The 16,760-nt window shown below is 45.6% G+C and overlaps 1 protein-coding gene across 13 annotated transcripts in view; it reads left to right on the top strand.

Annotated features, from left to right (window-relative positions):
- Positions 1-1,197: 1,197 nt before the first annotated feature.
- PTPRM (protein tyrosine phosphatase receptor type M) overlaps positions 1,198-16,760 on the top strand; it is a 793,799-nt gene continuing 778,236 nt past the window's right edge. For 3 of the 13 annotated variants that reach the window (XM_046025010.1, XM_046025008.1, XM_046025007.1), the window contains exon 1: positions 1,198-1,883. In XM_046025010.1, coding sequence (XP_045880966.1) covers positions 1,811-1,883 — 73 coding nt within the window. In that variant the 5' untranslated portion in view covers positions 1,198-1,810. The remainder of the gene's footprint in view (positions 1,884-16,760) is intronic. The other 10 variants (XM_046025012.1, XM_046025014.1, XM_046025013.1 and 7 more) reach the window with 5 other exon arrangements.

Genomic DNA, 16,760 nt, shown 5'->3' with positions numbered 1-16,760 from the left:
AAAAGCAAAAGTCCTCTAGTCCCTAAATTTGCCCTTAGAGGTTCTTGGCAGTTGGTTCTGGGGTCCGTTGGAAGCCACGTGGAGGTCAGCGTGGGATCAATGTACTTTGGGGGCCTTTAGAAGCCCTCAGTGGAAGCAGTGCAGGAGAGCTCTGGGGTACACCTGCATCGTGGGTTTGCCTTTTGGCCCGTGGCTTTGCCCGTGCTGGAACACCGTGTTATTTTCGTTAGTTACTTCGGTTTCTAATTCCACCTCTTCCCAAGCCCCTCCATGGCGTTCACTTAGCTAGGAGTGGCGTCTCCAGCTGTTTGCTGCTGGCTCAGTGTGCTTATTCTCAGGGAGAAAGAAGAATCACTTTTTTTTTTTTTTTTTTTTTTGTAATTTGATAAAGCGAATCTCCTTACTGAAGCATCAGAAGCTTTTAAATTAATAAAATAGTCATCCCAAGCACAAAATGGTAAATTAAATATTTCAAGACGTGGTTTGATTCATTACCCACGCCTCCTCCGCCTCCTCCTCACCGGTTCCCCAGCACTTTGCACCTCGTACAGAAATCACCGCTTAAGTCCAAAGCCTCGTTTCGGCGTGACCACCGCTTTCGGGGCATTGCCCGCGGCTCGCTCCGGCCCACGCGGGACAGCCTAGCTACTGCGGGGGCCCCCGGGGACGGGCGCGTCTGTCCCGAGGGGCCGGCAAGGCAGGCTGGCGCGCTGCAGGGTCGCGGCGCCCGCGGGCGCCCGCTCCGTCCCCGGCGCTTGCCAACTTCGCTGCGTCCGCGGCTCCTCGGAGCCTCCCGGATCTGGCCGCTCGCCTTCTCCGTGGCTGCCTGGGAGCGCCGGCCCTGCGACGCCGGGGCGCAACCGGCCCTGCACGGCGACAGCGCGGTCCGGCGCCGGGGACCGAGTTGCTTGGCCGCGCCCGCGGGGGCCGCAGGCCGCTGGTCCCGCCCGCCGCTCGCACAAACTCCTAGCGGTTCGTGACCCGGGACAAACTTCTGGCTGAGGCACAGCCCTCACACCGTCACCCTCCCAGAAGCCAGGCACGGAGCAGTAGACGCGGCTGGGGAAAAGAAGGAGAGGGTGGATACGGTGTCGCTGCTCCTCTCCGCGCGGGTGACGCCGCACGGGTGGCGGCGGTGGCGGCCGCCCCAAGTCGAGCTCCCTCCTCGAGGCGGCCACGGCCACCGAGCGCCGGGGCGCGGGCCGGCGGGGCTGGGCGCTCACGCCCTCTAGCGGGCCGCGGCGGCGCCGGGCGGCCGTGACGTGGGCGCTCCCTTCAGCCGGCCTGCGGGGCACCGCCAGTCAGTCGGGGAGCAAGAGCCCCGCGCAGAGCGGGCGCGGGCGCGGGCTCGGCTATCCGCGCACCGCCGCCCCCGGGGCTGGGCTAGCGGCTGGCGGCGGAGAGGCGGCGGGCAGGACGCGCGCGCCCACCGCCACGGCCACGGCCACGGCCACGGCCGGCGCCGGCGGCTCGGGTCCCGAGCAGGGGAAGGAGAACCGCGGCGGGTGCAGGCGCCGGAACGGAGGGCGGATTTTGGCTCCGCGGGCGCGCCCTCCGCTCCCTCTCATAGCCGCGCCAGACGCTGAGTAGGGCAGGCGGCAGGGAAGGAGGACCCAGGACCCTCTCCCTGGGCCCCTGGAGCTGCTGGAGTTCGGACTTCTGCAACTGTTGGCACTTTGGGGCTCCGGTTCTGTTTTTGTCTGTTTACCTTTCTCTTCTGGCTGCCTGGAAACCCAAGCTCCCGTCCGCCCTCCGCCGTCGCGCGCCCACCCAGCGCCGCCTGGGAGCGGCCCGGCGCGCACTCGGCACCATGAAGAGTCTTGGGACGTGCCTGGCGACTTTGGCCGGACTTTTGCTAACTGCGGCAGGGGAGACGTTTTCAGGTAGGTGGGACCGTTTGTGCCGCCGCCGGGGACGCGAGAGCCAGAGCGAGGGCCCGGGACGCCGGCAGCTCTCGGGCCTGGAGAGCCCGAGGCGGGCAGCGGGGCTGGGGCTGGGGCGCGGCGGGCCCGGCGCAGCTGCTGTCCGTTAGCCGGAGCTGGGCGAGGGGCTGGCGGGGAGGGCGGCACCGGCGACACGGGCGGCCTGAGCGGGCGAGCCGCGAGCACTAGCTTCGGAGCCGGGACCGTAGTCTCGCTCCCACCCCTCCGCGGCCTGGGCTTGCGCTAGGGGAGGACCGCTGCCACTCCGAGTCCCCGGCCGGCTCCTAGAGGAACAGCAGAAAACTTTGCTTGAAGTTCGGCGCCGCAGCCCCGGGCCGCCGAGCGTGGGCGCTGCGCGATCTTTATGACCCGGAGCAGCCTCCAGGCCGGGTCGCCGGTGCCCGGCTGCGCCCGCGGCGATCATCTAGACCCGGCAGCAGCTCCAGTGGTGGCGTTCGCCCGACGCCCTGCCCTTCCTGCCGCCGCCCCCAGGCCCTCGCGGCCGGCGACCCCGGCTTTTTCAGATGGTCGCGCCGCAGCTCGGAAGAGCCTAGGCGGGCGTTCCTCGTCGGTCCCAGCGGGAGGACCCGGCAGCCTCGGAGGGAGCGTCCAGGCTCCCAGGCCCCGGGCCAACGCGGCCTTGCACTTTCCGGGCTCCACCTACCCGCCCTCAGTCCCCAGCGGAGTGCAGCGACCAGTGGCAACTTGTTAACCCAGCCTCGCCGCCCCGGGTCCCAGGTGGGAAGGAGTGGGACTGTGCGTGCAAGTGTGTGCGTGTGGATGTGTGTGCGCGCGCGCGTGTGTGTCTGCTAGCGGGCGCGGGGGCGTGCCGAGCCTGGAGGAGCCCCTCGCCAGGAGGACCTGTAAACCCCAGGGGTGGGGGTCCGGCGTGGGGCCCAGTGCCGCACAGTGTTACAGGGGTTACCTCTAGATTGTCAACATGGATGCACGGCGGAGGCGTGCACATTTGTACAATTTCTCACATATATTAGTTTCATTAAGGTCCACGTATAACGGTGGTCCTGGGCTTCTTGTTTTTAATATGAAAAAGCCCCCACTATTTGGCCATAAACTTGGTTTGCAAAATAGGTTTCTATGCTTATTAGGGAGGATTGAGGAAGTTGGACCTTTTAAATATTTATTTGTTTTGATGAAGGGGCTTTTCACTGTCAAATGCATATTCGAAACATTGGAGACATTTGGCTGTCTGGTGTTTGGAAACATACATTTTTACTTTCTTGGAGTCCTCTGTGCACAGAGCCACAGATGCCTGTGTCCTGCGTGTTGCCGAGCGGCAGGACCCTTGACCACAGTTGGCCGCAAAGATGAAAATGAGATTGGGGTTGGCAGTTTGCTCTGTACTGTGAAATGCAAACCGTCAACTTCAATAAAGAAGTACTTTTCCCCTAAGTTTAATATTTCCTTAACTGTCTGGTAATGGCACGTGCTCCAGAGGACTTAAAACAGGTACACTGCTGTCCGATATAAAATTGATGCAGATTTTGGCCTTCAGTCTTTCTTAGGAGCAGATTATGGAGTCAACTCACCAGTTTTAGAGCCTTGTAACTCATTAGTGTTGGAAGCCAAACATGGGTGAGGGCATTGGTGATGGTTTTCTCTTTATTAAGATTGATAACCCCCTGCCTGGGATTTGTTTAAATTTAAGCCTGTCAAGTAGCATTTGGATGGATTTTTAAGTTGTGTGCAAGGGGATGGAAACAACTATTTATATAGCTTATTTAAAGCATCAGTCCTTTGTCATTAAAAAGGATTTCAGCATTAGGTAGTACTGACCTGTGTCCTTGGGAAGGCTGATGTGAACTGTCAAACCCAAAGAGACTTTTACTAAAATTTAGCCATATTCTTTTCTTTTGGAGGAAATATACCATCCTATTTGTTTGTTATTATTCCATTAACTGGGATGTGCTTTCCGAGTTATCCTGGTATGTTAGTGGGCAAAGGCGGAATGAAGCACGGGGTGAGAGATTGTGTTGAAATGTTGAAATTGTAAGTATTTGAAGTTGGCAAATTTTGTTTGTCCAATAGTCAGATATCTTGCTGGGTATTATGTTTTTTTCTCTCCACTTTATATTTTAGATAGTATAGGTGTGGGGCTCCTACTGCTCTGGAAAAGTCAGTTTCTTTGTGTATGTTGGGAAAGTTTGATTTCTTATTTCTTGTAAGTTTGACACATTTCTTTTTAGGATTCTTCTGGAAATGGAAATAATTGGCTACTTTTTGCCTGACACACCTGATGTGATAATCAGTTTAGGGATAGAGGAGATAGATTGTAAACCCTTTGAAGCTAAAGTCAGTATTTTTTTTCCTTCTTGGTTCCCCACAAAACACTTAGCATGAAGTCTTAGATTTAACAGGCAAGCACAGTTGGTTGAATAAAATGCTGATGTGAATGCCCATCATTTGCCAGCATTCACATTGTACCTGAATTAAACTGACACAGAAGGGAGTGGGAGAGGGATGGTTGTAGGAAGTTAGACTTGGCTGGCATTTCCCTGACTTTGAAATGAACGTTTTTCACAAGGGGTTCTCCTTAGGCCACCCAAAGGCCTAAATCATGAGATTTTATGTGATCAGTGCTTTTTTTTTTCTTTCTTTTTTTTTTTTTGTGCAACTGTGATTTATACACACGGGACTTTCCTCTTCCCCTTATGCAGTGCTCTCAATCTCCTGTCCTCTTTGGGAAGGGTTTGGAATTTATATCGTTATTAATTAATCATTTCTGGAGATGGACTGTAGGGAGTTTGGATTTCAGGGATCAGAAATAGAGTGCTAAACTTACTGGAAGAAAGAAAGAATTCAGTTTGTGGTTTACTGTGGACTTTATTTACTATAAACATTTCATTTTAAAAAACTGTTCTCTGTCTTTGCAATTTCTAATTTGTTAATATTCTGGGAGTTTCTAATGCCAGTATTCTTATTGGGAATTTCTAATGCCAGTATTCTTATTGGAGGCTCACTTTCTGCCTTCTAGCCTTTTAATGGTCATTAAAAACAACTTTTGTTAAAAAGGAATCAAGTCAGACTCAAGGAAGTTAAATCATTTTACTTTGTTTGAATTTCTCTTGTCCATGGTGAGAAGCCAAATAGCTGGCAAGTCATTCCTCTTTGACCCAATTTCTTAAAAGCCAAGTTGTAATATATATTATAGGACAAAGTGTTTAGTTTTACATTATAATAGACCTGATGTGTTTTCTCTTAAGCAAACTTTGGTTTTCAGAGATAGAAATACAAACAGGTTTGGCCCTTTGTTTCTTCCACAGTATTTGGAATAAATAAAACCTTAACATAACCTTGTGAATTTGGGACTCTTGTGGAAAAAAATTATTTAAAAAATACATTAAGGATATTTGTGGGAAAGCAGGCAACATTGGAATAAAGTTTATAGTTTAGCTAGTAGTACTGTACCAGTATTTAATTTCTTAATTTTGGAAATTCTACGAGAGTTATGTCATATGTAAATGTTAGGGGAAGGTGGGTAAAGCTTGAAATCTATATTTTTTTGCAACTTTTCTGTTAAGTCTAAGTTACTTTAAAATACAAAATATAAAAGTACCCTTTATGAAAAGTGGGAATAGATTTATTTAGCAATGTGATTTTTCTTTTTCAAGTAACTATAGTCATGAAATTTTACATTTTTATGGTGCTTTAACTAGATTGATAATTCATCTGATGAAAATACTTCAAATTTAAATCAGTGAGCATGAAAGAAATATACCAAGAAATTATTATAACATTTTTAGTGCTATGTGTATGTAGGGAAGTATTTATTGCTTGAGCATAATAAATTGTTCTGATCTGGAAAATTACAGGGTTTAGTCTCTCATGTTTCCAAAGGGTTATTATGCATCTTCTTGGAAGTGAAGTTACTTACTTACCATGACATACGGGTAAGTGTGTATATAACTTGTGTAATTCTAAGAGAACTTTCCTTAATAAGTAATCTGATCTATGCCTTCAGATTAAATAAACCATGTATGAAAGAAGCATAGCCTTAAGTTTTGGCAAAAGTTGGTTTTAGAATTTAAGTTTTCTGTGTCGATTATATAGAAGTTGATGGCTTTATTTGAATTTTTCCATGTTAGTTCTATAACAATTATAGTACATTCTAGAAACTGATAGGTTTTATGTGTCTCTTTGGTAGAGGGACTGTTTTGAATTCCTTTCAGTTTTTTTTTCAGGATTTATTAAGTTTTCTAGAATGAGCATGTATCTATTGAATATCGTAAGACATAGTTTTCAGCTAGGAGTCAGGCATGTTAATAAGTAGTTACGTATTTTTTTTTGGTCAGGATAACATTTTTCTTAAGGGTGGTGGCTACCACACAACGCTCTTCAGTTTCATTCTGAGATTCTTCTCTTCGAAAACCAACTTTCCCATAAACTTTCTTAAGTTTTATATCTCAGTTATTATCCTTACGACTGTAACACATTAAAAAGCCTACTTTTTAAGTGAGAAAAGGCTTAATGACTAATGTGTTTCAGACTCACTAGCGAAACACTTAAAAAGAGGCAAAACCATATAAACCTCCCATCCTAAGAGAATGCAGCTTCTCAGGTTCCTAAAATCCTGCTGTGGTTGCCAGTTTCGTAGTCAGGAAGCCTGAGCTTACTCTGTAGCTCTGAAAACTCAGCAGAGAAAAATAAGGAGGGCTGGGGTTGGGTGGGATGCAGGAAAGCTTTAGTCACCAACCCTGGGAATCTGTAGTACCCCCACCAAGGCATGGAAGTATGTGAGATGAATCAAAGCAAAAAGCCCTGAGAAGAAAAGGGTTTCGTGCTCAGGCATCAGTGATGTGAGTTCTGGAGGTCCTAGCAGAAGAGGGTCGCTGCACTTATACTCTCTTTGCTCTTAAGGAACCTATGGAAGGGAAAGGGGAGATAATGAAAAGAGACACATGTACACATAGTTGGTGCTGACATCTCGCACCTTAGTGGCTTTAGGTGGCCTTGGGGAGGGCCTGGGGGTATTGAGCCCCCATTGATGGCAAGCTGTATTCACACCTGTGCTTCTTAAAATTTAGCATGCCCAAGGATCCCCTGGAGTGGCCGTTCCTGGTGTTGATTTCTGGGGAGAAGCCCTGGTGATTCTGGAGTGGAAGGTTCACAGAGAGTCTCACTGCATCCCCAGGGAACCTTGGTTTGTGGCCAGGTTTGAGAAATGTGGATCTAAAAAACCAGTTCTGAAAGTGTTGTCTTTGGACCCGTGGCATGAGCATCACTTGCCCCTGCCTCCCACCTACTGAATCTCAAACTGGAGGAAGGGTGAGGGGGAACAGGCTGCTGTCTGTGTTGGAACAAGCCCTCGAGGGCATTCTGATGCTCACAGGAACCGTTTTTCTGAAAGAACTGGGATCTTCATTGGGCGTGATCAGCCTCCCTTAATAAGAGTTGAGAGAGAACCAGGGGTAAAAATAGACTTTGCATTCGTGCACTTATTAGTCTCCTGATGAACACAGCCAAAATTATGAACAGGCTGCTATGACTTGTGTTACAACTCTCAGCCTGTTAGGTGAAACCGCCAGTGTGACATTTCAAATAATAGTCTTATCTGGGGAAGATATTGGATCCAGCCAGTTGTAAAACTTAAATAGAAAAAGTTTTCTATAATTTTACTTACCACAACATAAAGTTTTAATTAAATTTTGCAGTAATGATTAGCATTTGGAAATTTCTCTGGGTGGATATTGTGTCTAGAAGATACTTGTCTTGTTGTAATAAGTGCATAGCCCAATGTGCCTACAAAATAATGCCTTTAGTTCAAGTAAACACTTATTGAGTACTTACTATTTGTAAAGCCCTTTTATAGGGGAGCATTGGGGTGGTAGTGGGCAGAGTTAAGAATGATACAGTTACAATGCTTTGCATATTGATTAAATGTTTCAAAATCCACTGCCATAGAAACAAAGACTTTGCTAGGAGAGAAGTAGAAATTAATGTACAAGAAATTTGAAAATTTTCTTGTGGAAATGTGAAACCGTACCTTTGGAAATGAGCTCAACTTCCCAATGGAAAATAAAAGGTTTTCATTATACCTCGCTTTGGCATACTGCTGGTGCATATTCTAAAATAGAGCCTCTTATTTCTGTTATTCACAAAAGACAGTCATTGCCATCTTTGTCATGTCACACCCCAGGTAAATAAAAGCAATCGTGAGGTTATTGAACAGATTGATCCAGGAAACATTGTCATCAGACTTTCAGAGAATCAAGTCACAGAGTACTTCCCACAGAGGCAGGCTGGCCTGCTTCCTGCTGCTCCTGCTGCCATCCGAAGCTGATCACTAGGGGTAGCTGCACCCTTAAACCCACCTGCCTGAGCCAGGAGAGGCACAGCCTGATCCCCCGAAGGCTTCCAGCACTCATTTCCTTAGAGCCAAAGGAAGGCATGCTGTTCAGTGCACCTTCAGCCACTTCTCCATGCCTCTGACTCTTCTTTGTAAAGTTAAACTCTTGAGTGGAAGTGGTAGTTCCCCTAGTCATCATTTTAGGTGGTTGTAGTTCAGCACTGACCCAAAAGCAACTTTAAACTTACCCGTGATAATCTTTCTCGTTTTCCTTCTTTTTTGCTGTGTCTATTGCTGCCGTTCTATATATAGCAGCGGAGCTAGAAGTAGTGTGTATCTGCCAAGTAAGTAAGAGTTCATGTTGACCTCTGGGCCCTTCCCGATCAGGCCTTTTGGCAAGAGGCCAGAGAAGGCAGTGGGATGAAGAGCCACGGGCAGGTGTGTGACGTCGGTAGGAAGCGGCTCGTGTACTGTGCTTACATCTGCAAGAGATTCCTCTTGTGGCGTTGTCAATTTCGGGATACCGTTCAGGAGGAAGTCATTACAATTAGCAGTGGAAATCTGATGCCGTGAATTTTCCTGCTTAAAACCCAGAAGATGAACATGTCATTAAAAACTTTGTATCTGGGGGCGCCTGGGTGGCTCAGTGGTTTAAGCTGCTGCCTTCGGCTCAGGTCATGATCTCAGGGTCCTGGGATCGAGTCCCACATCGGGCTCTCTGCTCAGCGGTGAGCCTGCTTCCCTCTCACTCTCTCTGTCTGCCTCTCTGCCTACTTATGATCTCTCTCTGTCAAATAAATAAATAAAATCTTAAAAAAAAAAAAAACTTTGTATCTGAGGGGCACCTGGGTGGCTCAGTGGGTTAAAGCCTCTGCCTTCAGCTCAGGTCATGATCTCGGGGTCCTGGGATCGAGCCCCACATCGGGCTCTCTGATCAACAGGGAGCCTGCTTCCTCCTCTCTCTCTGCCTACTTGTGATCACTCTCTCTCTGTCAAATAAATAAATAAAATCTTTAAAAAAAAAAAAAAAAAACTTTGTATCTGAAACCCCAGTGCTGGAAGCAAGGGGAGGGAGGAAGACCTGATGGTAGGCAGTGTCACTCCGTTTATATCTGGGGTTGACCGGGAAGGGTGGGACCTGGAATGCCAGGAGAGCAGTGACTGCAGCATGGGAGGGAGAGGATGGATAAGAGCAGACTTGTCAGGCACTTGTCAAAACAGATGTGTTTTTGGAATCTCCCTTGGAGGAAAAGGCCACCGTTTAACAGATTGATTTATTTCAGAATACAACAGCCTAAGCAGAAGCGAAGCATTTACTTTTTATGGGCTGCAAAGCATAAAAGCTTATAGAGCATGGGTTTGTTTTCAGATGGGTGAATATTCATTTTGATCTCATTCCTATTCAATATGCAGAAAGCAGATTTATTGCATACAAGGAGAAGAATGTGTTTTAGTTTGCATTACGGTAGAAGTCAGGGGCTCCGTTGCCTCTCCTGGCTTCCTGCTGTGGAATCCAGGGCAGGTTCACAGGTAGACTTCTGGCAGCAGGAGGCAGGGAATTGGATCACACTCTGTTTGCAGTCTGTGTTTGATGGTCCTGTTTGATCTCTCTTCTCAGTGGCAGTATTTTGAGCAACTGTAAATCATATCCTAACCACATGCTTGAAATGACTCATTGTATACTCTCTAGATATAAAAGGATAAAGTGGCCTAAAACAGTCCATTTACAATAAATACATGATGGGGCATCTGGGTAGCTCAGTTGATTAAGCACCCAACACTTTATTTTGGCTCAGGTCATAATCTCAGGGTTGGGAGATCGAGCCCCACTTTGGGCTCTGTGCTGGGTGCAGAACCTGCTTAATGCAGAGAAAGAGGAGCCCTCGTGCCTGTTGGTGGGAATGTCAGCTGATGCAGCTACTCTGGAAAACAGTATAGAGGTTCCCCACAAAGTTAAAAATAGAGCCAGCAATCGCACTACTAGGGATTTATTCAAAGGAGACAAACAGTGATTTGAAGGGGCACATGCACCCTAATGCTCACAATAGCCAAAATATGGAAAGAGTCCAGATGTCCATTGATGGATGAATGGCTAAAGATATGGTAATATATATAATGGAATATTACTCAGCCATCAAAAGAATGGGATCTCACCATTTGTCATGACGTTGATGGGACTAGAGGGTATTATGCTTCGTGAAATAAGTCAGAGAAAGACAAATACCACACGATCTCACCCATATTTGGAATTTAAGAAACAAAGCTGATGAACATAGAGGAAGGGAAAGAAAAAATAAGATAAAAACAGAGAAAGAGACAAACCATAAGAGACTCTTAACTATAAGGGATAAACAGGGTTGTTGGAGGGGAAGGGAGTCGTGGGATAGGGGTAACTGGGTGATGGGAATTAAGAAGGGCTTGTGATGTGATGAGCACTGGGTATTATATGCAACTGATGAAGTTCTACCTCTGAAACTAATAATACACTGTGTGTTAGCTAACTTGAATTTAAATAATACTAATAAAAAGAATTGAAACTGTTTTGACATTGAAATAAATGATTTCATAAAGGAGAGAGAAAAAAAAAGATTCTCTCCCTCTCTTCTTCCCTCACCCTCCTCCCTCTCTAAAAAAAGAAAATAAATAAATACTGATGATATATAAAATAAAAATCAAATTACTGGGCAATGTATAGTGTGTCTTAATTACTTAATAATATATTTGTTGAATGAATACAGAAGTGAAGTTCCCTTGGGGAGGAAAAATATCAAAGTACTTCTGCTTACTGCTTTTTTCTTTTTTTTTTTTTCTATCTATCAAGTTTGACTTCTTAAAGCATTTAGAATAATGTTAATAATAGGCCCAGCCTGTGGGTTTTGTGCTTAGTACCCTTTGCAATTTATAGGCATATAGGTATTCAGTTGCTAAATTTAAAGGAAAAGGCATTCCTTTTTGTTACTTAAACATATAAAAGTAAGCCTGTGATTTTCTCATGTGTAAAGAAACATCTGATCAGTTAACGTTATAAAGCAAAATTTTGTGAAAAATGGAATTTATCATGTGGTAGGTTTATCATGATTCTAGGAGGATTTGCCTTTAGTCAGTGGTAAAGTAAGAGAACTATGGCATCATCAGTAAGAAGGTTCCAAAACATAGAGTAATATATATTATCCCTGCTGGCTTAATTTCTGATTCAGAATGAAATTAATTATACCTACGCAGAGCTCACGCTCTCCCATGAACGTCTGGCTCATCTTCAGTAGGGCCAGCACCCTCTAGTTCCTTTTTCATTCAGTGTGGTACATGGTCACATGACGATTCTTCATGAAAAGAGGTCACTCTGATAACAGCCTCATAAACTGTGTTCTCTGCTTCTTTCACTCTCGAAATCTAGACCACTGAACAGGGTGCGGAATCTCCCCAGTTATCCCTGGGCGTTATGTCCTGTGTGTATGTGATGGGGCTTCTTGTCTGATTTCTCTTATCAGTTAACTGTTCATCCCATTTGCATGGCTTTTTAGGGAGCCCCTCCCTCTTCTTTCAGTGCTGCTGGTTGGGCTGGGAGCCCCTGTGCAGGCTTATCCAGAGTCCTGTGTTGCTGACCCTTGGAAGGTTTGGTGGCAGGGGGTGTTGCCCAGTCACAGAGGGAATTGGACAGCTGGAGGATGTTAAGGCTCTGACGTCAACTCCAGGTTCCCTGGGGTTTGGAAAGAAGAGCAGAGCCCCCCCGGGGGGCAGATCAGGCGCTCCTGATTTTGCAACAAAGCTTCTGAATAGCCTCTTGGCCTTGGGTATGTTTTTACTTTTTCTGAGCTTTCTTTTCTGGAAAAGTACCATGGAAAGGCTAACGGATGCCCTGATGTTAGGAGACCTCTTGGGGTGAGAGGGTTGTGTCTGTTCAGCATGAAGAAGAGAGGGGATTGGCCAGTCCTGCAGCCAGTGTGAACCCACTGTTGTTGTAAGTCAGAAAGAGTTGATACTGACAGTTTCATATGGTTCAAGCTAATAATAGACCCCCTTTCTGGGTCCAAGGCATTGATACCTGTGGTGTCTGGAAGGTTATAGGAGGGACATTTGTGCTGATGTGGTTGTACACATACATGTTATAGATACATGGCCAATATTATGCTTTAAAAGAGGAAAAATAGCTGAAAATAGCAAAATGATCCCCTACGAACTGATACCGTGCAAAGCCAGTAGCATGGAAGGTGGTGTGTTCACACGTGCCTTAAAGTCAGTCATGTGAGCCTCCAGTCCTCACAGTCCTGGCCCCACAGACGCGCCAAGTCAGAATCTCTGGGAGGGGCCCCTGAAGTTGGTCAGGAAACATCCAGATAATCGTGATGCTTGTAAACTTTGAAAGACTATTCGTTAAAAAAGTCTCCGTGGCTCCGAAACCATGCCCTTTGGAGAACTTATCACGTCTTCTCTGATTAGTGTTAAGAAAGCATCCAAAGGGGGCGCCTGGGTGGCTTAGTGGGTTAAGCCACTGCCTTCAGCTCAGGTCATGATCTCGGGAATCCTAGGATCGAGTCCCGCATTGGGCTCTTTGCTCAGCAGGGAGCCTGCTTCCCTCTCTCTCTTTCTCTCTGCCTGCCTCTCTATCTACTTGTGATCTCTCTCTGTCAAATAAATAAATAAAATCTTAAAAAAAAAAAAAAAGAAAGCATCCAAAGATCAGCATGTGGATTTTTAGACCAAATTATTAACTGACCAAAGAGTATTTCTTTTATGAAGCAGAGGCTTTCTAGTGTCAGAAGAGAGTGAATTATGAAACAAGGCATTTTATTGGAACTTGGCTGTTCTACTGTATCCATCTTTTAACTTGGTGACCTCTAGTAAATTTGCTATCTGTCTGGAATTTTTAGGATATAATAAAAGAATAAAGACATTTCAGGGTAATCAGAACATGATGACTTTAGATCTTCAAATTTGCAGCTCTGAGCTGCATTTTGGGATGACTCATTCATAGAGGAGGATGAGACAAGATGGCATGGGGAATAATATTTTCCAGTACTTATTCCTTTATCTCCTGTTCATTGGAACATGGACACTGTAGAATAATTGTTCTTCAGGGCCCCATAAGGGGCCTAGAAGCTTGGAATTTTGATCGTAGTAGTTCCTAAAAGACTCACAAACCTCAAAATGGGCATACCAGTCTGTTAAGGCACTCAGAATTTCCACCAGCTTATCATTTTGACCAAGGAAGAAAGGTGCTTGTTGAAATGTCATGTCTGGGAGAGGTGGCTCATTAAGTCATCTTAATATGACATCCTCAACTAGCTGTCACCTTGATAAGTTGACATATCCTTAGATGTCAGATTTCTTTCTTGTAAAAATGAAGACATTCGATTCAACGATCTACAAGGTCTCTCCAATCGCTTGAAGAGTATGAGGATTGTCATTTTAGTTCATATTAATTTGTGAGGTAGCATGGTGTTGAGAGGGTGAGACCTGGATCAATGGGTTATTTTTTGATAGGTGAGGATGGGAGAAATGTCTAGAACATTGGGTCCAATCCAAGAGAGTGCCTGATAGAGCATGAAGTTGCTTGTTAAAAGGAAGTTGAAGGGGGAGGACTGAGTGATTTTAAGATGCTTCCCACATTTGCCGTAGGCTGCCTCTGCACAAACGAAGCCCTTTTCCTCCATACTTGACAATGTATTTGCCATTCATAGGGGCCACCAAGGGCTATGTGGCAAAGAGGCTGAAGACTGTGATTTTCTACCTCAATTGTGGCCAGAGAGCTAGGCCTTACTTCAGGGGTTGGAATCGACAGTTATAAGTGATAGCCATGCACTGAGCACTAATTATGTGTGAGGTACCATGCTGAGAGGATATGATATTTTCAAACCCATGGCCACACAGTAGCTGATAAAACTTGACTATGAAAATTGACGGAAGCTTTGGCAGGAGAATCTTTCTGTCTCCCCTTCTAACAAAGCGAGGTTATCTGAGCGAGGGAGATGGGCACTGTGTGTCTTCCCTCCCCATACACACAGGTGCGGAGCTAATTTTTCCTGATTCATGCTTTGATTTGATGCCATCCATCTGTATTGAGGTGTGCTCAATGCAGAAGCATTTCAGATGGAGTGCTGTGTCTGTTAGAAGGACATTGAGTGGTGTTTCTAGATCTAGAATCTTTATAATGGCCGCCTGGGGAGATTTCTTTCCAGGTCTTAAGTTCCAGGAACTGTGGACTTAGTTTTTGCCGTTGGAAATAATGAATTGTATAACCCATCAAGTTTTCTTCTTTATGTTGTCTGTTAGAAAGCCAGATTCAAAAGCGTGTTCTGTCATAGTGAGAACTTTTTTGAACGGAAAACCTCAGTCAAAGCCAGCCTTCATCAAACAGGGTGTGTTGACTCTGGGAACAGAGAAGGTGGTGGGAGGCACAGCTGGTCCCAGGGGCTCAACATGGCCATTGATATTTGGAATCTTCTTTTTTTTTTTTAGCAAGAAAGAAAACTTTATTTTGTGAAGATAGGGGCACATATCACATACCAATTATGTGATAACAGTGTTGTTAGTACAAATCAAGATTGACAACTTGTTGGTAGATTAATATGTAGGTTTGGGTACTTTTTAAATTTTTTTTATTTTTTCTTTTTTTATTTGTTTATTTACAGCATCTTTTAAAGATACCACATAAATAGGAAAGATATTTGTTTTTTGTTTTTTTGTTTTTTTAAAGATTTTTTATTTATTTGACAGAGAGAAATCACAGAGAGGCAGGCAGAGAGAGAGGAAGGGAAGCAGGCTCTCCGCTGAGCAGAGAGCCCGATGTGGGACTCGATCCCAGGACCCTGAGATCATGACCTGAGCCGAAGGCAGCAGCTTAACCCACTGAGCCACCCAGGTGCCCCTAGGAAAGATGTTTTAAGAAGAAGATTCCAGCAAAACAATGAACACTGTTATGCTGGAATCTTCTTCTTAAAACATCTTTCCTATTTATGTGGTATCTTTAAGGGTCATAAGCTGAAGCCTCCAGCTCCAAGCTCAGTGGGAAGAGAGATCCTGTGCCCCAGAGGGACACACCCCTTCTGCTAGTGAGCTGGCTTGGACAGGTCATATCACCTGCTTCCCCTTTAACCTTCTGCTCTGCGTGACCCACCCACTAGACCAGGCATGTGGCCTGCCTACATGGACCAGATGGAACAAGAGTGAGGAAATGGAGCTTTCACCATGAAAAAAACAGATTCTGTGACCAGTTGAAGAGAGTGGTGTGACAGAAAAGAAATGAGTTCCAGATCTTAACATCTGAGTCAGTGTTCCAAGTGCAGCTTGTGTGTGTGTGCTTTTCTTTTACTTCCTTGTGACACCACAGAACACAAAGGTCACTAAAAGTGAAGAACACAGGAGTGGGAAGATGGTATGGAGGTTATGATAGGCTACTATAATACTTCTCCAGCTTGTTTTTTTAAAGCATCGGGATATTTTCATTAAGTAAAATTTTACATAGGTGAAAAAGCATAAAAAATATTTGGATTAAACAAGATTTCATGTGGGAAGATTAAACAAGATTTTATGTGGGAAGATTAAATCTCCAAGTTTGAAAACAAGGAGTAATGGTTAGCTTTTGCTGTATAATAAAGCTCCCCAAAACTTGGTGGCTTAAAACTGTTTTCCATTTTTCTGTTTTATGAAGGCGGGATGTGTCTGCTGATCTAAACTGGGATTGGCGTACTTTATGTGTATGTTTTTACTAAGCTGATCTTGGCTGGGCTCTTGGTATTTTGGGGTTCGTTGTCTGTAGGCTACTATAGGAGAGCCTTGGCTGGGACAGCTGCTCTCTCCTCCGTGTACTCATTTCTTCTCCAGCAGGCAGAGTTTCCAAAGACTGCAGAGGGTGCTAAGGAAAGGGTTATGCTTGGGAAGGGCACCTCGTCACTTTCACCTTGTTCTTTTGGTCAAAGCCAGTCCACAGGGCCACCCTAGAACAAGGGTAGGGAAATAGACCTCACCCCTTGGTGGGGTAAGACCACAGTATAAATAGTGTGGATACAAGGACAGATGGAGAATTAGACCTGATATAGGGTTTTCCAGACCCCAGTGCTTGTGTTCTGAGATGCCTCTGCTTTGGAGAACATAGTTGGGAAATCACTGGCACCATGAGAAAAGGAAGTTTAAGACCGAAATCCCTGTATTCAAGGGTCCACCCTGATGTTGTCATCTGAAAGGGAAGGTGTTTAACCTCAGTGAGCTCAGTTCCTGATCTGTAATTAGGGTCATTCGGTGGCACTCTGATTCATCAGGTTTGCCTCAGATCAAATACGATAATGGGCTTTATAAAAAGAAACTTTTACACAATGTTGTACCTCTGGGTATATTCTGAAGGTGATTATAACCCGATTAAGCCTGGGCTCTCATCCTGGCTGTGTCATTATCAGTCGTGAAAGTCACATTGCCACATGGAGCCAGTTTCCAGATCTGTGAAGAGGGGATGATGTCTGCCTCCTTGGTCATCCTACAGAAAACATAGTGCCTGGTCTGTAGGAGCTGCTGTCATCGTTCTTAGAGCGTCATGACGGCAG

Source organism: Meles meles, chromosome 12 (assembly GCF_922984935.1).
Source record: "Meles meles chromosome 12, mMelMel3.1 paternal haplotype, whole genome shotgun sequence".
In the NCBI taxonomy this organism is placed as follows: Eukaryota; Metazoa; Chordata; class Mammalia; order Carnivora; family Mustelidae; genus Meles; species Meles meles.
Note: the sequence above shows the minus strand (reverse complement) of the source record. Positions and strands in the feature narration are given on the sequence as shown.